The sequence below is a fragment of the Ostrea edulis genome, chromosome 2 (assembly GCF_947568905.1).
Source record: "Ostrea edulis chromosome 2, xbOstEdul1.1, whole genome shotgun sequence".
In the NCBI taxonomy this organism is placed as follows: domain Eukaryota; kingdom Metazoa; phylum Mollusca; class Bivalvia; order Ostreida; family Ostreidae; genus Ostrea; species Ostrea edulis.
Genome location: NC_079165.1, coordinates 9,245,369 through 9,271,477, shown reverse-complemented (window position 1 = coordinate 9,271,477; position 26,109 = coordinate 9,245,369). Strand labels below are relative to the sequence as shown.

The window sequence follows — 26,109 nt, the reverse complement described above, 5'->3', positions numbered from 1 at the left end:
CGGTCCTTCGGATGAGACCGCCAAAACCGTGGTCCCGTGTCACAGCCTAAATTTTACAGCCTTTGGACACCGGCAGTGGTGACGTCTCCAAATGAGTGAAATATTTTCGAGAGGGACGTTAAACAATATTCAATCAATTAATCTCTCTCTCAATTATAATCTCTCTCTCTCTCAATTAATACTCTCTCTCTCTCTCTCTCTCTCTCTCTCTCTCTCTCTCTCTCTCTCTCTCTCTCTCTCTCTCTCTCTCTCTCTCTCTCTCTCTCTCTCTCTCTCTCTCTCTCTCTCTCCATATTTCCCTTTCCCTTTGAGAAGCAGTTAAAACAATTATGGCCTTTTTACACCCTTCCCACTATGCACTTTTGAAAGAGCAAAATTTCCCATTATTATAATTTTTAAATTTTTTTTCCAGACCCTCTCCTTTCCATTTATGCCCTAGAATGACTCAAACATCACCAAGAATTTTTAACAAAAAAACTCGATCTATAAACTGGCACTTCTTTAGTAGTCTGTAATATAACCACTTAAAATTTGTCCGTGTTTGTTTAAATTTTTGTTGTTGTTCTTTTTTTGTGTGTGTGTGTGTGTTTTTTTTTATTTTTTATTTTTTTTAATTTATTTTTTGTTGTTGTTGTTGTTGTGTGAATGGCGGGTAAAATTATTATTCTGTAACCACTTTGTCCGTGTTTTTTGTGTATGGCGGGTCTATTCCGGAAAGGGTAGATATATATGTATCTGGGTTTCTTCGTTTTCTGAACTTCCGATAGAAAATGCACGATCCGCCTCCTGATTCATCCATGTAAACAGTCAACTTTCAAGACGATATCAACAGATAAAACTTCGGACGATTTCAACAGATAAGACATCGGACATTCATAATGAACAATGTGTGACATCAGTGAAATAGATTGTGTGGATTCCCATTTTCGTAAGACTTGTTAACATTGTAAACACTTAAAATATGCAGTAAAATTGGGAGGGATACTGCACGTGATTATATCTGTATATCATACCCCCATCATTTGTCTACAATATACATTATACTTATACAGGTATACGGTAGACAATGAATCATTACATATGTTTATGATATTTGGAAGATAAAAAGGTATTTTTCTTGTAAATCATTATCAACAAAGTTTTGTAAAATCATGAAAGTATTGCCCCTGTGTCAGTGGGAGGAAGGAGGGACCCAACTCTTCTGCCCCGTTTTTCTCTCTCCTTTCCCCCTATTTTTTTCTTCCTCTTTTCTCATCTCTTATCCCATTTGTTTGGATTCCTTTCATTCCCCCGTTTTTCCTCCTCCTTATACTGCTTTTGATTTCCTTTCCCTCCTCTTATCTCCCTCCTCTTATCTCCCTCGATCCTCTTTCTGTCCCCTTCAATTCCTCCCCCATATCTCCCTTCACTTTCTGCCCCTTCAATTCCTCCCCCATATCTCCCTCCTCTTTTTGCCCCTTTCAATTCCTCCCCCATATCTCCCTCCTCTTTTTGCCCCTTTCAATTCCTCCCCCATATCTCCCTTCGCTTTCTGCCCCTTCAATTCCTCCCCCATATCTCCCTCCTCTTTTTGCCCCTTTCAATTCCTCCCCCATATCTTCCTCCGCTTTCTGCCTCTTCAATTCCTCCCCCCCCCCCCCTCCCACCATCTTCCTCTGCTTTCTGCACCTTCAATTCCTTCTCCCTATATCTCCCTCCTCTTCTGCCCCCTGTGATTCCTCCCCCCCCCCCCCCCCATCTCCTACATCAGTTTACTTTAAGGGATTCATTATAACAGCTTTATGATCTCTAATGTTATATATTTCATTTAAGACATATGGAATTTGAAAAAATTCCAATATCCGTGGCCCACATCAGCCGAGGCAGCGATATTCAGGGATTTTTCGGCCTGTGAATTGGAGGATAACCTGAAAAAGACCCCTGTCAGACATGCTGTGTTTGTCCAGTGCCTGAACGGCACGCCAGAGGAAGCAAGTAATGTCAAATAATTATAAAAGTTAAGAAATGTGGCTATTCTATGTGTTGGGATGAAAATTTCCTAATATAGTTAAACTATGAGGGAGCATCTACAAAAAATCATCACCTACCTAAGTAGCTCTAGGTTAGCACGTCGACTTATCAAATAGGTATTTAGAAGGAACCTTTTATCAAAATTGTAAATTTCATTATTTCAGGGTTAAGGGTTTTGGTTCCTAAGTGGGGCCAATATTATCATAGTGAATATGAAAAATTTTGCTTTTAAGTTCGCTGCATTGTCGGAAACTCACGGCTGATTACGCTTCGTTCTTCTCTGATGGAGAGAGGAATGGAACGTAATCAGCCGTGGGTTTCCGACGATGAGTTTGCTGATACTGTATAAAAACTAAATGCATATTTAGGAGAAGCAAAAGGGGATGTACGAAGATTGTGAATTACACAACCCAAGGGCACTACTGACTCATGGCCAGGTCCAAATTAGTCATATCGTGTTAATGTAACATACATGTAAAGTCTTCCATCAGTATGAGTAATTTCAGCGGCATTTATCTATTTAGAATATATCTTGTTTTATACTGTTACTGAATATTGTAATTTAGAATAGGAAAATAATCCGAAAATTAGAATGCAGAATAGGAAAATTATTATTGATTTCATAGCCTTTGGGGATAGTTAAGTGATGCTTTTAACTCAGGTGAGCGATAAGACCTGTGGGCCTCTTATTACATTTTCTTTTTCAGTATTTATAGACATAGGCACTGGTAATTAATATCAGATATAAATTAACTTATTATATCAGAGTATTGTATGAAAGAGTAAACCCTCTGGGTTAAATGTATATGTAGTCTATTATTATAATTGTATTTATTTATTATCAAGATTGTGATATATATTTATATGAATTACTTGCGCATGCGTGAATATTGTTTTTGAATGCTTGTTTAATATGTTCTCTATGTTGTGTTGACAGCGAATGAGAAAAAATAAAACTTGAAAATTTCAATATCATTTATGTTTGTATACACAGACTGTGAGTTCTTTCCTTATCTGGACAGGAACATTATGACTAACATACTATACTCATTGTCGTGGGTACTATGTACATGTTGTACTAGTGAGTATAAACTGACTGAAATCTAGAATCATGCACTATTATATTGCTGTCCACAACTATGTTTCACAGAAAACCCACAAATTGTACAATATACCTCTTTCAACAAAGGAATATCTAGGAATTAGGTAGCTAGGAATTATGGGAGGGGGTGTTGAGAGAATATCAACTTGTCATGTATATTAATAGCTAATATTATTTTCTAGAATTAACAGATGGCCTAGTAATCTATTTTTTTCATATTTCAGAGTGGGTAATGAGTCAGGCAGAGAGTTATCCATTTATCAAAGGAGTCGTGGGTGGAATAGATCTAACCAGCCCAAAGGTAAGCCATTAATCTCCAGAAATGGGATGGGCTGGAAGAATTCATGCAACATCAGAATTTTCCACGTTTTGATATTTTGAAGGTTAAGAAGGGAGATAACTTATGTACACATGAACAATGAAGTTTTTTTTTTTCTCTCCTTAAATATATCTGACATTTGTAGCTGCCAGAGGTCCTCAATGACATGCAGAGTCATGCCTTGTTTAAAGGATGTCGCCATATTTTGGACATGGAAAAGCCGGACTGGATCACAAGAGAGGACGTTCACAGAGGACTAAAGGTGCTGGAAGACCTGCAAATTCCATACGATCTTCTCTTAAGGTAATGTTTATTAACCAATTGTACAAAGACAGATCCCAGGCCAGCCATCTCATGGTTGTGCACCCCCAGGCCAGTTATTTCACAGGTATGTACCCCAAGGCAAGCCATCTCATGGGTGTGCACCTCCCCCCCCCCCCCTCCCCCATGCCAGTCATCTCATGGGTGTGCACCCCCAGGCCAGTTATCTCACAGGTATGTACCCCCAGGCCAGCCATTTCATGGATGTGCACCCCCAGGTCAGTGTCATGTCACGGATGTGCACCCCCAGACCAATTATCTCACTGGTGTGCACCCTCATGCCAGTCATCTTATGGGTGTGTAACCTCACTGAAAAATACAATACTTATCCCAGTGAGTACATCAACATAGCAGCTTTAGAATATCCTCAATTTGCCCTTGGCGTGTTGTCAACACACCAGAAGAGAATGTGTATAGATTTACTCTATTTCATTTATTGTTCAGTGGGCATTTCTTTCAGAAAACTTGTGTCATACTTTGCTCACAACAAAATATGTACATCGAGTAGAAAATATAAAAAAGAAATTCTGTCTGAAGATACACTGCGAGAACAGATATACACTGTAGATAGTACATGAAGAAGGAAATGTCCAAATTTTAAAGTCAATTTATTTATCCTTTTATTTACAAAATTTTATTTGTAATGCTGCACTTTTTAAAGTGTATTATTTAATGTTACAGACCTCCTTTGCTGAAATATATACCAGATGTGGTTTCAAAGTTTCCTAGGTAAGACTAGTGGTGTTCGAAGAATGGTTCGCCATTATCGTAAGCAACTACATTTATTTACAAATTGCCAATTTTGTCTCCCGTCTTTCAGGGGGAGACATTGTTTTTATACTTTCCGTCCACCCATCTGTCTGTCACAAAATCTTGTGAACGCTTTTCCTCCTATATGGGTTATCAGATAGACTTGAAACTTTGTACAGTGCTTCATTGCCATTTGTAGATGTGCATATTGTAGGGACAGGAGGATCCAATTATTTTTCTAAAAGTTAAAGTGGATGTAAGAGGGATGGAGGATGTAAATTAGTTTGTGAACACTTCTCCTCCTATTTGGCTTATCTGATAGATTTTAAACTTCATAAAATGCTTCATTGCCATTTGTAGATGTGCATATTGGTGAGACAGGAGGATCCAATTATTTTCCTAAAAGTTATAGTGGATCTAAGAGGGATGGAGTATGTTAAAATAGCTTGTGAATGCTTCTCCTCCTATATGACTTATCCGATAGACTTCATATTTTGTACAATACTTTATTGCTATTTGCAGATGTGCATATTGTAGGGACAGGAGGATCCAATTGTTTTCCTTAAAGTTTTAGTAGATCTGAGGGGTGGAGGGTGTAAAATAGTTTGTGAACACTTCTCCTATGTGGCCTAATGGAGTTCATAATGTCTATGTTCCTGCTTATGTTTTTTCCTCCATACCATGTAGTACATTAAGGGGAAGAGGTTTCATTTGAAGCACTTCCAATTTGGGAACCTGGGGAGACATTAGTTTTTCATAAAAACAATCTCTAGTTTAAATTGTGTTTATGGTAACGGAGATTCACAAGTTACATGTACCCAACATATACATCTGATGCATAATGAGAATGCATCCTTTGTGATAACAAGTATTCTCTCTCTCTCTCTCTCTCTCTCTCTCTCTCTCGAGAGAGAGAGAGAGAGAGAGAGAGAGAGAGAGAGAGAGGGTTGATTGCAACTCTTACAGATTTTTTTTTGACATAGGAATAAAATTTGTTAAGTTTTGATAACATAGCAGAAATTTGGGCTAATCCAGAAGTAAATACGAAAGATAGTATTTGATGTAGAGGTCTTAGACACATCTTTATCTTTGTATTTAAGGGATTAATGCATATTTGGTTTGTGTTGGGAGGGGGGTATGAAAATTATGAAAAAAGGGGGAGGGGTAATTTATAAATTAGCCTTATATATATATATATATATATATATATATATATATATATATATATATATATATGTATATATATGTATATATATATATATATTGTTGTTGTTGTAAGAACATGTTTTAAAGTATGTTATAAGTTTCCTTTGTCCTCATATGTGTAGCTCAATCATTAAATTGTTCCAGATAAATTAAGTTCTTCATCAAAAACTGAAATATTCTGTAGACACAACATGTATGGACTCTTCATGACCTCATTTGCTTCTATTTAGATTTCTGATTTTAATACCTTTGGGTTTATTTACAATTTGTAGGTTAAAGTTTGTTGTTGATCACATTGCCAAGCCATATGTTAAGGACAAAACAATTGATGGATGGAGAGAAGAAATTGCTGCTATAGCAAAATATCCAAATGTCTATTGCAAGCTGTAAGTCACAGAACTGTACTGTTAACTGTAAGTCACAGAATTATACTGTAAGTCACAGAATTATACTGTAAGTCACAGAAATACACTGTAAGTCACAGAATTATACTGTAAGTCACAGAATTATACTGTAAGTCACAGAAATACACTGTAAGTCACAGAAATACACTGTAAGTCACAGAAGTATACTGTAAGTCACAGAATTATACTGTAAGTCACAGAAATACACTGTAAGTCACAGAATTATACTGCAGGTTGTAAGTCACAGAATTATACTGTAAGTCACAGAATTATACTGCAGGTTGTAAGTCACAGAATTATACTGTAAGTCACAGAATTAAACTGTAAGTCACAGAATTATACTGTAAGTCACAGAATTATACTATAAGTCTCAGAATTATACTGTAAGTCACAGAATTATACTGTAAGTCACAGATTAAACTGTAAGTCACATAATTATACTGTAAGTCACAGAATTATACTATAAGTCTCAGAATTATACTGTAAGTTGTAAGTCATAGAATTATACTGTAAGCTGTAAGTCACAGAATTATACTGCAGGCTGTAAGTCACAGAATTATACTGCAAGTCACAGAATTATACTGCAAGTCACAGAATTATACTGTAAGTCACATAATTATACTGTAAGTCACAGAATTATACTGCAAGTCACAAAATTATACTGTAAATCACCAAACTTTTAATTCTTTTATATGAAAACTTTCAGAGGAATTGTCAGGTAATTTTTTAAAGAGCCGAGTCATCTGACTGATTTGGAATTCCTTACTAACAGTATACGCATAGACTCCCCACAACTGTTGTATCACAGATTGGTTTTTATTATCACGTTGTTTAATATATGAGTTGATATAAAACTACAGTATAGTTACACTTGTATATAGTGTATTTGCCTTTTATCTAACCTTATTAAACACAGAAAACTTTGTCAAGTTGTTTTAAATGTAGTTATTTTATCTTAAACTCAATTCCTTTATATTTTCAGCAAAGATTCCAACTTCTAGAATAGAAATTGATGCTATTTTTTACACACTGTCGATGACTAAATCACTTGCAGGTCTGGTCTCGTAACAGAAGCAGACTGGGAATCCTGGAAGACTGAAGATTTCCAGCCGTATATTGACGTAATTACAGTAGAATTATTTTCTCGAGAGCAATGATAGGGGAAAAAACGTATCTATTAGTTGGAGCCTTTTTTCAGTTTGATCAAAAAGGGGAAATTGAAAACGATTTTGATTCAAGCTTTTTATGCCCCTGCCACAAAGTGGTCGGGGCATATAGTTTTACCCTTTTCCGTCCATCCACAACCCAGTTTAGAGTAGTTATTATAAAAAATCTTGTGAAACATAAAATATTTCAAAAGTCTAAGTTATATATATAAATATTCAATAATATATTTCAAAATATTAAATTCAAGGGCAATAACTCTGTTTTCATTGAATCCTTTATCAAGATCATTATCCGACAGATTTTATTTTCTTCATAAATTTTGAATAGTTTTGTAAAGAAACAGTTTCATGAAATCATTATGAATACTATTATATTGTTTTAACTGGTTTATGCGGAATTTGACAGTGCTGTTGAAGGAAAATTGCAATTTTCTGATGTTGATATGTGATTTTGTATATGCATGTGTCGCATCTTAAAAATTGTGATGACTCGTATAGTTTATTTGTTAATTTATTAGTTTTAACTCTGATAAATTGAAATAAATACACATTTTGAACTTTTATCATATAATGATGCAAGTGTGGGATTTTAGATAGTGTCAAAATGACTAAGATCTCTGTTTATAATATAATGTTGTAGTACAGTAAAACTCTGATATAGCGAATTTCTGGGGACCCTCAATAAAAATACTCTATAGGCGTAATTCAATATACATTTATAGCGAATTCATAATTCAAATATTACGAATTCATTATATAACTGATTTGTTCTACATGTATATCAATTGTAGAAGAAAGCTGCAATCGATATACTTACGCTTGTATCGTCTTTAAATGAAATGAAGCCTATATATTTTCGAGAAGAAATATTTTTATACAAGAAATATACACATTGATTTATATATGATAATTTATCTTGATGGATTATTAAGTCATGCAAGAACATGTCGAGAGAGAAATGTCAACAAAATTTTGCGCAATACATACATGTACAGTCTATTGTCATTTACTTGTTGCTTTACACAAATAAAGGAGTGTACAATAAAATAAATGGAATCAAACTTCAAATTTAATTAACGAGAATAGTAAACAATACTGACAATATATTTCCTAAACGTATGTGTAAGTATTGTTTTGCGTTAACAACCTTTTTTGGAAAAAATACAAACAGAAATTTTGTAATAAGTGTGGATCCTTTCTGTCAATGGAAAACGATTGTTAAAAATCACAAAGAGTTTAAAATGAAAAAAATAAATTCGTTATAAAAGGTGATTTTTACGTTCATTTTTAATCAAGGGGAATAGGAATTTACTTCGTTATATCCGTAAATTCGCTATATCCGTGTTCGTTATAGATGCAGATTTTTATATAGAATATATAAAGAATTTGCCGGGGAAATCGTATTCACTTCGCTATAGCCGTAATTTCGCTATATCCGTGTTCGCTATATTCGAGTTTTACTGTACATTGTGATGTCATGATAGACTTTTGTCAAACTTTTATTCAAAGTAGCCATTTCTTAATTATTATTCCAACTTATCATTTATTTTTTGGAGGAAGGGGTTATACTCATATTCAGAATGCATATCAAAATACAATATTTTCCCATAAAAATGAAATACTATACAAAATTTACATGCCTTGTTGTCTAAAATGAACTTTGTTGAAGAAATGCTTGAAAACTTATAAAGGTATGTTATCTCTGCCAGTTATCTGTGCTTAGAATTAGGTACATGTACAAAATGGCCTTTGTTTCATCTTAGGAATGAAAAGGGGCATTTTATGCATTTTTAGATTATAGCCCTAGTTCTTCATATTGCATTATACAGTGAAATTTGTCTAATCCGACATGCACTGAGAGACAACTTTTTTGTTGGAACACAGTGTGTCAGAATAATCAATGTGAAGACCAATGAAAATATGAAATTGAGAATAAAAATAAGGGTCGAAATGCCCAGTGAAACGGATTTCACAGGTTTCAGATTAGACAGTTTATACTGTAGTATCAATGTTAAAGGTTTGAAACAATGTACAATATTTGACTGCCTTTATTTTTTTTTTCAGCATGTGTTGGGTTGCTTCGGAGTAGACAGGTGTATGTATGGATCAGACTGGCCTGTTTGTAATCTCGCTAAGGCAGATTATAAGACTGTGTTCAATTTGTTGCAAAGACTTTTAGGTTCCATGGCATTTGAAGACAAGAAAAAGATTTTCAGACTGAATGCAGCAGAGTTTTATAAGCTGGACTTGTAAAAAATAAATAAATTATGAAATCTATTTATACTCATCCATATGCCCTGTTTGTTAAATTGCAATCATTTACAATACATGCACATTTTTCTGGAGGAGTGGATAAATAATTGTCTTCATATTTTGAATGCCACGGGAAATAAAGCAATGATTACAATTACACGTGTATTTTATTACTACTTTCTTATGCATCATGGTTAACAGGGTGGTTAACGCACTTGCTTCTAATCACTGCAGCCCGATTTCTATCCCTCGGATCGGCAGTGGTAGTATATTAGAGGGTAATGTGGATGCCCGCTCGGTCACGTGGTACCCTGCTTTTCTCTCATCATTCATTACGGAATCCATACATTTCTTTTTTAATTCCCAAAGCGGTCAGGGCGTGCAGATGACCATTCGGTGAAGTCTGCTCTAATGTATTTTTCAGACATTTTGTATCCATCGTTATCCTCTGATCTCGTGATTTGAATCGCCCCACCAAAACCCGTGTTCGTGTGGAAACTGCCATTCTCTCTCATCAATGACTCTTTCATGCAATAGTTTTGATCCCGAGGCCAATGTCATGGAGATACGCATGAAAGTTGGAATCCCGAGGTCATAGTCATAGAGACCGGAACTAAAGTTAGGATCCCGAATCCATAGACACCGGGACGAAAGTTAGGACCCAGAAGCCGTGGAAACCGGACCAAAAGTTAGAGTTTCGAAGTCATAGCCATGAAAACCGGGACAAGCTCACTTTTTCGCTAAATGTTGAGATCAAATGTAAGTTCGTATAAATCGTATTGCCCGGGGCTTTGGATTGACAGTGAACTCGGCTAAATCTTATTGCACCCGGCTTTGAATTGACAGTGAGCTGCCTAAATCTTATTGTCCCGGGCTTTGAATTGACAGTCGTCTAAATCGCACTGCCCTTGACCTGAACTCGCATTTAGGTTGACTCCTACAGACTGGGATACAATTCTGATTATGTCATATTCGTCAAATGGACACTAAATTAATTTCTCTCCTTATGAACTTTTTAGAAACTTTTTAGAAAGATTAAATACTGATTTAAACGGCATTTTTTAGGCATTGCGCAGTTGAAAGTCCACATACCGATTTAAATATCTGATGTTTTATAATAATTTTATGCTGATAATTAAATGGTAAGTATTTGTTCTGTGAAATCGATTTTCTTGCCTACGGAATTTTGGGGCAATCCTCCAATTTTCCCAGCAAATTTTGTGAAAATATATCCATTAATATCACCATTGTTACGGTAGGGTCACTTCAATTTTCGGACATATCATAAAGTGCATTTTTCATTAAAGGTTTATTCGTGTATTTTTCATTCATTTCTTTTGGTTTCTCGTCACTCCTGGTAATTATGTGCACTATAAATAGGAATAATTATATTGTGATATTCAATAAAACAATGAAAACTGACCATGCATTCATATTGCATTGTTTGCAGCACATGAAAGGTTCGGTATAGAAATTTAACACTTTTTCACGGCCTTTTAAATGTAAAAGACACTTTTAAAAACTTGGATACCGAAATGTATGAAGTAATTAATAAGTGCAAATAAGTTTTCCAGTTTTAGACAGATCGAGTAACTTGTATTAAACCATGTTAATTCTTGACGATACAATGACTTGAGAGGATGCTTTTGTGTTGTATTTTGCTGTGTCTAATTCCATTTACAGGTATGATCCGTAAAATGTACTGTACAAAATCATCAAAGCCAAATTAACAGTGGATCGATATCCTAGTTGTAAATTTCAATGATTTCAAAACAGGGCGATTGGGATTCAATAACTCAAAAGATAAATTGTAAATACGTAAATTTTATCCGTTCCATACATGTAGTTGTTTAATTGTTGATATGTCGACTGATTTTCATATAAAACTACGAATGAAACATTCAATAGTTTCTACACATTGTGAATTTGGACTTTCGATACTCATTGATAAAGTGTACAATTTCTGCTCAAAGTTTGCCCAACGTCTGTTAGTGCGTCTGTAAACTTTTCATCTTAAGAATCACTAGGTAAGTAACCATCCTTGAGTGTTGAAAAGGGGATTCATGTAAATATTAATTGTTTGAATGAAGGGCCACACCTCCTTTCACATCGTCGGAAACCAACGGTCGGTCGCACTGAGTTTCCAACGATGCTCCTTTCAATGATAGACATGTACTATAAAAGAGAAAATCGGGCGGGGTGTTTAGAAAATCTCAAGAACCAGAAAAGCTAACACATCGTCAAGTAATGTACATAAACATTGTTCAAGCCATGACCCGTGAAACAATGCCGGGGCCACAATAAAGGTCTGGACCATAAAAAGTCATGACTTGCATAGAAGTTTCCTTCTGTAGTGAAGATGGGTGTAAAGTTTTACATGAAGATATATGGGAAATTTGTTTTTGATACCTTCCTCTGCATCGTCAGATAACCGCGGATGATCTCGTTTTTTTCATTCACCAGTGATGAGTTAAAGACGAGATCACCCGTGCGTGTCCGACGATGCTTAATCAGCTGGTGATTCGCATGAATGCAGTTTACAGAATTCAGTTGCAGCAACCTCGTACATGTGCATTCAGAATGGTTCATTCCACCACCCCGACCACAATAAAGTACAGAAGTTTTCAATTTTTACATACGATTATATACTAATATTATTAGGAAATGTCTTCTTAATGAACTTAAGGACTCAGTATGTCAAATTCTGCACGCTTCCTCGTGTATCGTGGACTCTCATTTGTTGACATTATTTGGAAGGGGTCATATGACCTAAAGTTCAAAGTTTTGCATAAGAATGAAATTCTTTAAAGAATATTTACTAAACAATCATATGCATGCAATTTGTCCAATTTTAAATATACAAAGATAATCATTGTGTACAAGCTCATATGATTGACAGCTTCTTGAGTCCTGACCTCAAGACCAGAAACTGAGAAGAGGCTTTAGTCTAAATTTCGAATGTAACAAACTTTAGAAATATTTTTTGTAAAGAAATAAAGTTTGCTGTATATGTTTGCATTTAATGCTTTTATAAACCAGTAGATTTTTTCCCAACATCTATGTTAGATAAATCTTAAGATATACTTAGGAAGTAATAAATATTTTGACTAATGTATATTCTCAGTTTATGGTCTTGAGACCTGGTCTCAGGTTGGGGTAGAAGTAAGTTTAAAATTGATATACAAAAATAATTATTCACCTTCAAGAATGAACCGCAAGGACACGATATGTTAAATAAAAGCGCATTCCTCGAAAAGTGTAGAATTCATATACAATGCAGACTACAACACCAAAATCTCGACCAGATTTTATAAGTAGGAAATTGAAACCACCAAAGTGAGCGATGTAGCCCATAGGCCTCTCGTTTCCCTTTGACAGCATGTACTTGCACCTTTCCCCTGTCCTCTGGGAGCTGGACGGACAGCGAGTATGGAACAGTGCAGTTTTCGGGGAGCATTATGTTTATGTCACAGAAGGGGTTCGGCACGGGGGACACGAGTACCAACTGGACATGCGACACGGTCAGCGGGTCCAACTATCTAGCCAGGTAAGGAAAAAATCATAAAAGTTATAACACCTTACCGAAGCTTTTGTTGAAGGTCGTGAACTTTACACCGATTGTTAATTTCATTAGACAATGGTTGCTAGTTCGAATTTCCAACTGAGAACAGCGGGTGACTATTCATGTTTAAAGGGGCATGGACACGATTTGAGCTGAAAATTTTCTCAACTTTCATTTTTCCATTTTTATTGTTTAAAATGCTTAACTAAAGTATATCTAATGGTCAACTAAACTTTGAATATCAATTGTTGAGTTCTAAGTGAGATACGGCACTCGCAATTCTTTGTTACATGTATGTAAACAAGGCTCGTGTCATGCTTTTGTTTACATTAGACTGTTTAATAGAAAATAGCGTGTTTAAAACAAAACGAGATGTGCCAAACACTTGAAACTATTTAATTGTGTTACGAATTCACTTATAAATTGAAAAAAAATCTGCTTGTTATTTAACCTACAATGTATGTAAACAAAAACATGGCAAGAGCCTTGTTTACAAAACAAGGACTTGTGACCTCTGTATCTCCCATGTACCTTGACTACCCACATTCAAATTTTTGCTGATCATTAGTAATACCTTAGTTTAGCATTCTAAACATTAATCAAAGTCCTGAAAGTACTGAAAGACGGGGTCAAATTATTCAATGCATAACTTTCATAAATGGTGCAGTTATGCTAATATAACAATTCATATGAAAACTCTCCAGACAAATACTTTAATCAGACATAGGTCTTGAATTACAGATTTACGTACAACTTCCTATTCGTGTTTTTGATACAAGAAAAGAAGTGTTCAAAATCGAAATTTTCTTGAAGTCTGTTCTTTTTTTTATGGTTTTGAGGCCAAAACGAATATCTAAAGGAATGCTTGTATTGTGACCTCCTAGTCTTGTGGCCAGTTTTGTTTAATCAATATGATCCAGAACTCGATATTCTTGGTTATCATTTCACCGAGATAGTTCCTTCCTTATTAAACCTCAATATTCTTGGTTTGTATCTTATATAGGGCTCACGGCGGGTGTGATCGGTCAACAGGGGATGCTTACTCCTCCTAGGCACCTGATCCCACCTCTGGTGTGTCCAGGGGTCCGTGTTTGCCCAAACTCTCTATTTGTATTGCTTATAGGAGTTATGAGATTGATCACTGTTCGTTATCTTCACCTTGCATAGTGAGGGTCACCATTTTGATTTGAGCACTTAGCTCTTCAGCTTTTCATAGCTAAATCAGGTGCTGAACTCTTGTGAAAAAGCATGAATGCTATAATAAAGTAAATGAAAAGAAATATAGATAAAGGTATGGAACAAAGTTTAATATGTCAACAGAACAGAAAGATAACATATGATAGTTTGACATATGACAGTATATGTTTAATAGCTTATTTTTTATGGACCAACATAATGAAACCAAATGTTAAAGATAAAATTGATAATGGCTTACTTTGGAATTGCACAATACATCCAATCAATAACACATGGAAGGTTAAAATCAAGTGGATATGTAAACACCCCAATTCTTTCTTTAGTAAAGGAAATTTTCTAAACTACTAAAACTGTAAACAAGAACATGTGAATTGTAAACATTGTAACAAAATTGGTAACATAGTAACATAGTAATTTCAGATTTTTTGACACACATTTGGGCTAGAAGTTTCCTATGCAATGAAAAATATTTACATGTTACAGTCCACAAATAAACAAGTCCACAAACCAGACAACTGTCTTCTCAAGTGAAACAATATGACATGAAGTGCTGCAAATTCAGGCATTTTAGAATATTATGCATATACCAGTATCTGGACAATTAACAATTGTAAAAGCATTACTGTTGGATAGTAATAACATCGATACAGAACAGTAAACTATAATTGTGTAAAGAATATAATACTGTTGCAATGTGAGATTTTGAGTTAATAATACAGATTGATGCCTGATCAGGGTTAAATAAATTGCAATGTTGGGTTTCCATTGCTATTTTCAGTATCACAGAAAAGGTTATAATGAGATGGACATGTAAACACTCCAAACTTGTATAAAACAAGATGTGTTTGTGAACGCAAAATGCCCCCGATAATGGCCAATTCCGAAGATGGCCAAAGTCACAAAGACAAATATCTTGGTACCAGTAGAAAGATCTTGTCAAAAGAAATGCTCATGTACAATATGAAAGCTCTAATATTTACCATTTAGAAGTTATGAGCAATGTCAATCTTTTTAAAAGTAGGTCAAATGTCAAGGTCAAAATGTTTAGTACAAACGGAAAGGTTTTGTCACAAGGAATACTCATGTGAAATATGAAAGCTATATCACTTACTGTTCCAAAGTTATTAGCAAGGTTAAAATTTTTAAAATGTAGGTCAAACTTTAAGGTCAAGGTCAAATGGTCAAAAATGTTGGTACCCACAAAAAGGTCTTGTTACAAGAAATACTCATATGAAATATCAAAGCTCTGGCTCTTACTATTCAAAAGTTCTTGGCAAGGTTAAAGTTTTTAAAAAGTAGGTAAAACTCCAAGGTCGAGGTCACAGGGTCAAAAAATGTTGATATCCACTGAAAGGTCTTGTCATAAGGAATACTCATGTGAAAAATCAAACCTCTATCACTTACTGTTCAAAAATTATTAGCAAGGTTAAAGTTTTCAAAAAGTAGGTCAAACTCCAGGGTCAAGGTCACAGGGTAAAAAATGTTGGTACCCACGGAAAGGTTGATTGATTGATGCTTTCCGCCACACTCAACAATTTTTCAGTTATATGGTGGCGCCCAGTTTTTTTTTTTATTATTAGTGGAAGAGAGAACCCAGATACAATGTACCTGGGAAGAGACCACCGACCTTCCGAAAGTAAACTGGGAAATTTTCTCACTTACCGGCGCGAGCAGGATTCGAACCCCACGGAAAGGTTTTGTCATAAGGAATACTCATGTGAAATATCAAAGCTCTATCACTTACTGTTCAAAAGTTATTAGCAAGGTTAAAGTTTCAGACAGAATTACAGAATGACAGACAGGACATAAACAATATGTTCCCTGACCTTCGATCTCGGGGGCATAGAAATAGTTTCTAAAATACTAGAACTGTAAATATGTACATAAAATTGTAAACATTTTCACAAATTATTTACATCATTTCAAATTTTTTGACACACATTAAGACTAGAAGTTTCCTATGCAATGAAAGATATATACATGTGATAGTCAATCATAAATATACAAGTCCACAAGGCAGACATCTTTTTTAAAGTAATATAATATAAAGAGCTGTAAATTATATAATTTCAAAATATTAAACATCAAAGATGCGTATGGCCGAGTTGCAGTTTGGAAATTTATGCACGCTTGCATTCACGAAGTAAAATCATGCACGTATTTTATATAGTTTATAACTATGAAGCTCTGAATAGCCACAGTAGGTATTTAGTGTGATAATGACCTTTACCTTTGGATATCAAAAGCAACATGAGTCTTGAATGTCATCAGGATTTGAAGTCTGATAAACATGCACCAACAAGTACATATATAAAAGTTAGAGGCAAGCTCAAATCTACAGTATATAGTGAAAAAGAGACTTTGACCTTTTGACCTCAAAATAAATAAGAAAAACGTCAAAAAAAACCTTGCCTGTACAGTTGTCGGGGGGTAATGTTGTTGGCTTGCGTTAAAACTAATTTTTTGCGTGCATAGAATAAATGACACGACAAACTCCGGATACATTCGCATATTCTCGGTTTCTTCTGTAGAAAAGGTCGGATTTAAACAAAGTAAGAATATTTGCTCATGGAAACAACAATCGTTTCTGTTTGAAAGATAATTCAAATTCATCTAATAAATCAATGAAAAATAAAAAGATTGTTTTTTTTCAAAATATTGTTCTTATATTTTTCAAATCTGTGTACAAAATGATCAGCGCAATTTATGCACTCTTTTCTTCCACGTTGATTCAATTCATGTGTTCTCTGCACGGCTTCCGTTTTGAGGCCTCGACTGACAGTAAACTAATAGACCCCGTCTAAAAATAAAAAAAATAAAATTTTGAAAATTTTCAGCTCAAATCGTGTCCATATCCCTTTAATACGTATAAGTTACTGTAGATAATATACCATATCATCTTGACACATATCTGTATGTACACTTAACACGGATATTCAAACTTTTTTGATAGAACTGTGACGACAGTGTCGCTAACGTATGGAGCTATTGGAACTCTTCAGCTTTATCTGTATATATGTATGGATATCACCATGGTTACGCAATATTCCTATTATTATTATCAACAAACAGGTAAAACATTTATATTATAATTTAAAATCTAAGTTTGAAAATTTTAATAAAACATAATCCATATATTTTACACTGCATCATTTGACAAGGTTTGTGCAGCATAGTTGTTGGTATCAAAATTTCTACATCTAAACCTCTTCCTTGTAGAGGACAGTGTAGATTTGGGACGAATGAAAGGGAGCGTGTCTGCTACGTACGGTGTCTCTGATGTCTGCACCACTACTATTCCTGTAGGGCTATTCCAGGTTCTAGTTAAACAAGGTACTAAAACACGTATATATCATAAACAATGTACTAAAACATATACATGCATATCATAAACAATGTACTAAAACGTATATACATGTACATGCACAAGGTAATAAAACACGTATATCAACACCTGTACACAGTACTGTTTTGTATTACATTTCTAATGCTTTTACCTTCGATATCTTTAATGCCAATATTGGAATGATAGTAATTTCCTTGTGAATGCAAACAAAGTGCGTATTAATCTTCATAAATATAGTGCGACTATTTATTCCGACAGAAATGAAAGTAAAATGCAAATAAAAAAAATATATAGTTTCATTTTTGAAAATACATTAGGGTATAAACAACAAAAATGCTGGTGTAACGCGTCGCAATTCATGTATTTTCAAAATTGAAATTTATTTCAGACGCATTCAACAATACATGTAGTTTTATTTAGATATTGCACGTTACAAAGCAACTTTTTCTATGGAGATGTACAGTGGTTTGAGAAAATTAATGATGTAAAAGATTGCCCATGATTTTAAATTCTGATGCTTCTTTTGCAGGTTCAGAGGGCAGTGCCATGGCAACCTGTCCCTCCCCAGTACTGGGTTCCTTTACATACACATATTATGACGGATCCACAGCTTGTGGGACGGATTCAGATTGGGACGGATGCTCCGACAGCTCACGGATCTCGCTCAACTACACGCTCTGCAACAAAGTCGTACTGTACTCCGGTAAAGTTATTGTGTTTTGTGATGAGAATTTGGGAACATTGGTTTGTGGATGGAGTGTAATTTACTAGTATTAATCGGAAATGACGTCAAGCACTGTCTTGATACATGTAACATGTGTATACAGGATCCAGAACGCTGAATATATACAAGACCTAACTTCTATGTAAGCTAACATCTTGAAATGTGTATGATTGAGAGAGTTCATGACATGCATCCTTTGTGAATTAGTTTTGGTCATATTTAGTATCAAAATTGTTCCAAAACATGTAGTTGTTACCACCCAACTCTAGCTTTGAACAATGTCGAAGTATTTTTTTTTAAAATATCATTTTACACCCTCTAAATTTTCTTCGTGAAATGAAAACCCAAAAATCATCGCCACATTTTATAAAAAAACTTTTTAAATCAAACTCAAAGGATTTATACCCAAAGACGTCTTTAATTCTTGCCCGTCATTTTACGTTTTCAGTTGGAGGAAACCTGGGTTGTGTAGTTAATATTCAATCCGGAAGTGACTACTATGTCGGGTTGTACAACTTTGATACAACGGTAGATGGTGCTGCAACAAGAAGATATATATGTTTGGTAAAGTTACTAGTCATTGCTTCTGATTATGTTACTAGCTGGTCGTATTATGGTGTATATACACAATGGGAGAATGGGACATAATTTGTATGATAAGCGAAGCCGATAGAAAAGTTATTCCCGTTTTCAAAGCGGAGGATATTTTAAAATCGAATTGATAACCCCAAAGAGCGAAACCACGAAACGTCGTGGACATTTGAGCCAAAGAATAAAAAATTGAATGAAAAGGTTTGACACATGGTATACTCGGCACACACACGACCTCGGTTGCAATTTCAATAAGGGAGAGTGGTTTATTTTTCTCTTTCTTTTGTAAACTGCTGTAGCAACACTTTCCAAACCTATCACTTCCAAGATTTTTCTAATCCATGGAACTACTGATGACATTTCATGGACTGGTGATTTTTATATCTTGCCGACATATCGTCGTTAGCTTTCCCATTAGGCTTTACTCTCAGAATGTGAAGTTCCTTCCTGATTCCCTAAGGATTGTGGGGACATTCTTCAGAATCAGGCTGTACTCTGGTTCTGCATTCCTCGTCTGTGTATCTCCAGGAAAAGTCTCCCGATTGTGATTAATCATCTGTACCGGAAACCTGGACTGTGATTAATCATCTGTACCGGAAACCTGGACTGTGATTAATCATCTGTACCGGAAACCTGGACTGTGATTAATCATCTGTACCGGAAACCTGGACTGTGATTAATCATTATATCTGTACCGGAAACCTGGACTGTGATTAATCATCTGTACCGGAAACCTGGACTGTGATTAATCATCTGTACCGGAAACCTGGACTGTGATTAATCATCTGTACCGGAAACCTGGACTGTGATTAATCATCTGTACCGGAAACCTGGACTGTGATTAATCATCTGTACCGGAAACCTGGACTGTGATTAATCATCTGTACCGGAAACCTGGACTGTGATTAATCATCTGTACCGGAAACCTGGACTGTGATTAATCATCTGTACCGGAAACCTGGACTGTGATTAATCATCTGTACCGGAAACCTGGACTGTGATTAATCATCTGTACCGGAAACCTGGACTGTGATTAATCATTATATCTGTACCGGAAACCTGGACTGTGATTAATCATCTGTACCGGAAACCTGGACTGTGATTAATCATCTGTACCGGAAACCTGGACTGTGATTAATCATCTGTACCGGAAACCTGGACTGTGATTAATCATCTGTACCGGAAACCTGGACTGTGATTAATCATCTGTACCGGAAACCTGGACTGTGATTAATCATTATATCTGTACCGGAAACCTGGACTGTGATTAATCATCTGTACCGGAAACCTGGACTGTGATTAATCATCTGTACCGGAAACCTGGACTGTGATTAATCATCTGTACCGGAAACCTGGACTGTGATTAATCATCTGTACCGGAAACCTGGACTGTGATTAAACATTATATCTGTACCGGAAACCTGGACTGTGATTAATCATCATATCTCTACCGGAAACCTTAATTTCTTAATTCCTATATATTTTGAAGTCTTTTTCTCTCATATTTGACTTCTTTAAGGAACGTCCGATCAAAAGAATAATGATCACAAGCAAGTGAAAAATAACCTTTCATGTCTTGAGTTGTTTTTGTTGAAATGTCAATCTAAGAATATCTCCATCGTTTATAAATATTCTCCATAATACAATATCGTAAACATTTTTCCCATCATGATTTTATAATGAACCTCAACATGTATTCTTCTCATGATTGTAGAATAGATTGTTATACGTATGTCATACGGAGAAGTCAAGACTCTTATTGAGAACTGAAATACAACTTACATAGGTTTATTGCTACCATTGCATGTAAATATATCTGATTATTGTTTTTGTACCGTAACATTCATTACATCAGGTAAATTGTTGTAACTTTATCTTGATATTAGGTCATATCTTCCGGAACTTACGTCAATATATCCCAGTCACCTGACCACTGCCAAGCCTCTCAGTCTGCTCACGTGATACCGGCTTCAGGAGCTCTACTCAGTCTGTCACAAACAGGTAATATATTAGTCATATTTAACAAGTACAAACTGAATGTGTTTCTCACCTTGTTATATGCAGGTAATTAATCAACTAAAACTGTGGACCTTAAGATTCTGATGGCGTCTTTATATGGTTGAAAAATTCTCGAGCGGAACTTTAAACAATATATAAACAACCAATCTTTTTAAAAAGATTGTGATAAAAGCGGAAGACGACATTGAGAATTGAAGGGGAAAAAAAGATGTATCAGATATAGAATCCATGTATCAAATATAGAATCCACGAATTTTCAGGAAATATGTCTTGTGAAATTTGATTTGCACATTTAAAAGAGAGTGGTGGGTCCAAATATCAGGTACATGTACATGTATCTGTGGTCCGATTCGCTTAATCTATGAGATAGGAATCAGTGGCGGATTAAAGGGGGCGCAGCGTTTATTTTTGAATATGTAGACAATTCTCTTTTTAAATGAATATGCATGCATTCTTATTTACATGTAGTATAGATTAATTAAAGTTTGTTAATACCATGATCCCCGAGGGCAGCTTTGGGTCATGTTTTTACAATTTTTCAGGTGCACAAAGTGGCTCATAGGCCTCTTATTGAATTTGTACATATTAAGCATAGACTTGCATATACCCATAGACTATGCATACTTACATATACATATACGCTGTACCTACATTTTCAATGGGTTTGCCTTTGATGTATTTTTACATGAACGGGCTGCAGTTGTAAGTAATGCGCATATGAATACAAATATAGTACATGTACATCTATTTTAACGACTGTAAATTCGACAGAAAGGAAAGTAGAATGTTAGGTAAGAATTAAACGTGTTTCATAAAAAAAAAAGCTATATTGCAGCAATCTTGACATCCCTATATCTAATCAGTATTTTATTGATGTAATGGTATTGCTCATGAATTAATCTATTGTTTATAATATAATGATACACAAAGAAGTTGTGTATTTTGATATATATATATATATATATATTATTTTTAAGGTAGCTCCATTCTCATGTGACTTATCAATATTAATGGTTCAAAATGGAATATCTATATTAATTTCCACTTCATACAGTTTGGTTTAATCAACAACCAAAGAAAATATACATATTGCCACCTTTTCAAAGATATCAGGCATAGATCAACAGATGTATATATGTCAACATTAGAAAATCGCACCTTTTCAGTAAACAGTATAATAAAAAATAAAATGGTTAAGATGACAAAATTTTAATGTCCAAAGTTTCATACACTGCTGCTTTATAATTATAGATGAATTAATTGTGCATATCGGGGAAACAAAATTCATCGGGGGAAAACATTTATGTAGCGCTTTATCTAATTAAGACAAGTACCCTACAGTGTAACGTTTACATGTAAAACAATAAAAAAAACAAACTAAAACAAAGAACAATAGAATAAAAAAAGCATAAAATGATACTACAAAGTTTCGAGATTTTTTCTCTCCAAAAATCATTGTATAATTGACACAATCGAGAAAATACCAGCATAAGAGTTATTACCCTTTACATTTTTAGAACTATAGATAATTGATTCTTAGATACTATTATTATATCAGAAAATATAAACTTTATTGGTATCAAATAGTTACGCAGATTTTTTTTTTTATATATTATTTTATCCATTGAATAAAATTCCTTCAAAAGATATATAATTCTAACATGCAGGAAGTTTAATCATTTTTTTAAACCTATGATGTCACAGGATGGTGGAGCTACCTAGGCTGTTTTTCCGGGTCTTCACGCACCTTATAAACGTAGGCTTTTGCAAACTTCCACCAGAGTTCGTTTGCTTACAAATAGTTTGGTTTGTAAGCAAACGAACTCTGGCGGAAGTTTGCAAAAGCCTACACAATGTTGAATATATGCTACGAATAGTGGGTGACGAAATGAGGCCTCGACGGGGAGTTTGGGGCTTTTGATGTCTCTTTGCGTGACGCCATACTGTTTCAACATTGTGTATAATCTTCTGCAAATGATATGTCTTTCCATTAAATGTACGTATAAATTTAAGTCTTATATGATATTCTTGTGCTATATTTCAGCTTCTTGTGGTAAGTGAATATTATATCATATATATATATTAGAGAGTTTATATAAAATTTGATTCTTAGATTCGTTTTATGATACCCCACTATCATATCATAGTTATGTAGATGGACATTATGGAGAAATGTTCATATTAATCTCGGGTTTTCTTCTTTCACATTAGTAGCTACAAGTGCCACCCCAGCAGACTCGGACAACACGTTAGTGATCGTGCTTCCTATCCTGTTAATACTATTTGTCATCTATCTTGTCGTCGTCATTTTCCTCTACTGCTACAGAAAGATCTACTGGAGAAGGCGCCTGGAGAGGAAACCCATCATTAGTAAGTTCTGTAATTAAAAGTTTTTATAAAAATACATCCCGTGGAAGCTCCATATTGTATGACGTGCATCTCCTCAAAAAGAAAGAAATATAAGAATTTTTTTTACATTGAATTAAATTAAACATTATCAGGATATAGGGCTCACGGTGGGTGTGACCGGTCGACAGGGGATGTTTACTCCTCCTAGGCACCTGATCCCACCTCTGGTGTATCCAGGGGTCCGTGTTTGCCCAACTATCTATTTTGTATTGCTTATAGGAGTTATGAGATTGATCACTGTTCGTTATCTTCACCTTTCATTATGAGGTAAAATAAATGAAGCTACGGAATTTGAATAAATACTTCACAATGTTCCCCCAAAACAATTATTTGCGAATTTGACGTCATAGTTATGAATTTTACTAGTATTGCTATTGCATTAACTTAAGAGCGTAAAAACGGTACGTGCAGCCGAGTCCCCCAATCTCATTCTCATCCACAGATCCCTCCCAAAGTTCAATAAACTCTTGCCAGTCATAACATCTATCATCTCTGATTTGAATGAAATCCAATAGGTATTTGGTATAATCTTCCTGTAGATAAAGATACGCATGCGTACACACAAAAAAAACCCCACCGCAGACACAATTACACAGTTTACATACGTGCAAACACAATATACACATGGTATACACACATCAATACAAACATTAACACGCCTAAAAGCGGGGCCAAATATATATACATGTATATTAAATCTCAGAGGAGGTATAATTGTAAAGTTAAGTAGGTATAACACACCAGAGAAATCTGATATGGATGGAAAATGGAGGATATGTACAATAATCGTTTGAAATTGAAAAGTTTCAAATTTACCTTATTTAGTTTTAAAAATACATTTTTAAGAGAAAGAAATCAGAAAACCATTAAAACCCCTGCTATACTCGAATATACAAACGACGGATCAGCAGTCGACACGTAAACCTACTGAGCTACCCATATACATGTAGGACGATTAGATTCAAAAGGAGTCATATTTCTAAAGGAAGTCAGCCATTATGACGATGTATCATTTCTCCTTAATTGGTTTTTAGTCCCGCGAGAGTTGCCAACTGGTGGACACGAACTTTTGGCTGAATCTGAAACAACAACAGATGTGAATTCGGCTATAAGGCGGGAAGGGACCCATGTCCCTGTGCTGGATGGCGGGGGACAGCCGCAGACACGTCTGATGGAGGAGAGGATGAAACGAGTGATACCGATACCTAACACCACAAGTCGTTCTCAACCTCGATTTCATGTCAACAAAAAGGTTCCGAGAATTGACAAAGTTCAAAGCTATCGAGACAACGAAATGCACAAAGTTTCACGCGTATACAGTCGCAACGTCAGCCCGCATAATCAGTATCGGCCGACTATTGTAAGCAGGCAGTCCTTCATGTCACGAGCCAAAACTTCACACGGAGGTTCCAATCAAACATTGACAAACGGAAGTCTCTATTCGGAAACACTTCCAAACATGCGGAGCACCTCTAGTATTAAACTGTCTATGTACAGCTTGTTCAGTAAACAGGAAGCGAAGTCACCTCTTTCGTCTGGCTTTGGAAGTGAGGATGACAGAACTATATCACCGGATCCGGAAATTCAGAACCCGGTTAGAAGTAAGACAGTCTCAAGAGCCAGCAGAGCCACATACAATAAAGTTCTTCCTGCATCACGTGACCAAAACACTCGCGTTGAACCCCAAGTACTTAGTTTGTACAATTTTGTGATGGCAGAGGGATAATTACGACAGGCAATAATTTTTTATGCCATCATAAAATCAGATATTATGGGTTTTTTCATGTTGTTTTTCATGGCATGATGGTAATTTTAATTTGCAACTGACGATTGACCGTTAGTGAAGTTGTAACACTCAATTACATTATTAATATGTATACATATATATAATGCTTACATATCTTAAGATTTGTAATGGATAGCCAAAGTAGGAGAGAAAAAATTACGAGGTCCATGTTTCTTATACGTTATATTGATTGTTAGATAAGATCGGTAAAGTTGGCTACTAGTAACCAGCTACTAGTAACTGGCTACTTAAAAAGAGAAAAGTTGGCTACTAGTAGCCAGCTACTTGAACCAGGAAAAGTTATCTACTCGTAGGCAGCTACTAAAAGTAAGAAAAGTTATAATTACTGATAGCCAGCTACCAGATAAAGGTTAATGAGTTTGAAAATTATTATCTATCAGATTTATTTCTAAAGGGGACGAGGAGTAGTATGAAATTTCATGCTCAATTATTCCCAATTAGATAAGGTTGCAATGCAAAATACGAATAAACTTTTTCAACTGAGTGTTTACTTTAAAAATGATACGGATTGAATTCAGACCTTCATTCATTTGATATACCATCCATTTTGAGATATCTACTGCTTTTACAATTTGATTCGAGTTACCCTGAAATTTCAACATTTGTGTGCAAACCGTAAGGAACTTTGTGTTTGTATTAGATATCTGACGAATTTACTACTATACATATGGCAAGAAGTGATAGAGGATGTTTTGATACGCCACGAATTTTCAGATATCGATCTTAAAGGACACATCGCATATGTTTTTAAACTTTTTAATTTTTTCAGCAAAATTATTCATTTCATGCCTAAAACTACTTTACATGTGTTTTAAATGAAACAGTTTGCGTAGTTAAGCAATGAAATTCAAATCTTGCGATATGCATATTTTCTTCGATATTTTACGCGCCATTATATGTGACGTCATATGAGACCTCGGGCG

At 35.1% G+C, this 26,109-nt stretch overlaps 2 protein-coding genes across 2 annotated transcripts; both read left to right on the top strand.

The window, feature by feature from the left end:
* Window positions 1–627: 627 nt before the first annotated feature.
* Window positions 628–9,688, top strand: LOC125681587 (uncharacterized protein y4mH-like). The gene is made up of 8 exons (XM_048921744.2): window positions 628–928; window positions 1,813–1,974; window positions 3,337–3,413; window positions 3,577–3,734; window positions 4,434–4,481; window positions 5,981–6,094; window positions 7,167–7,233; window positions 9,343–9,688. The coding sequence occupies exons 1-8, from the start codon at window positions 886–888 to the stop codon at window positions 9,529–9,531; spliced, it is 858 nt and encodes a 285-aa protein (XP_048777701.1). The 5' UTR covers window positions 628–885; the 3' UTR covers window positions 9,532–9,688.
* A 1,379-nt stretch (window positions 9,689–11,067) lies between these two features.
* Window positions 11,068–25,669, top strand: LOC125682176 (uncharacterized). The gene is made up of 10 exons (XM_048922594.2): window positions 11,068–11,214; window positions 12,910–13,078; window positions 17,244–17,362; window positions 17,510–17,623; window positions 18,166–18,339; window positions 18,809–18,924; window positions 20,838–20,952; window positions 23,015–23,023; window positions 23,182–23,340; window positions 24,414–25,669. Exons 1-10 carry the CDS (start codon window positions 11,172–11,174, stop codon window positions 25,103–25,105), a joined length of 1,710 nt encoding a protein of 569 aa, XP_048778551.2. The 5' UTR covers window positions 11,068–11,171; the 3' UTR covers window positions 25,106–25,669.
* The last annotated feature ends 440 nt before the right edge of the window (window positions 25,670–26,109 follow it).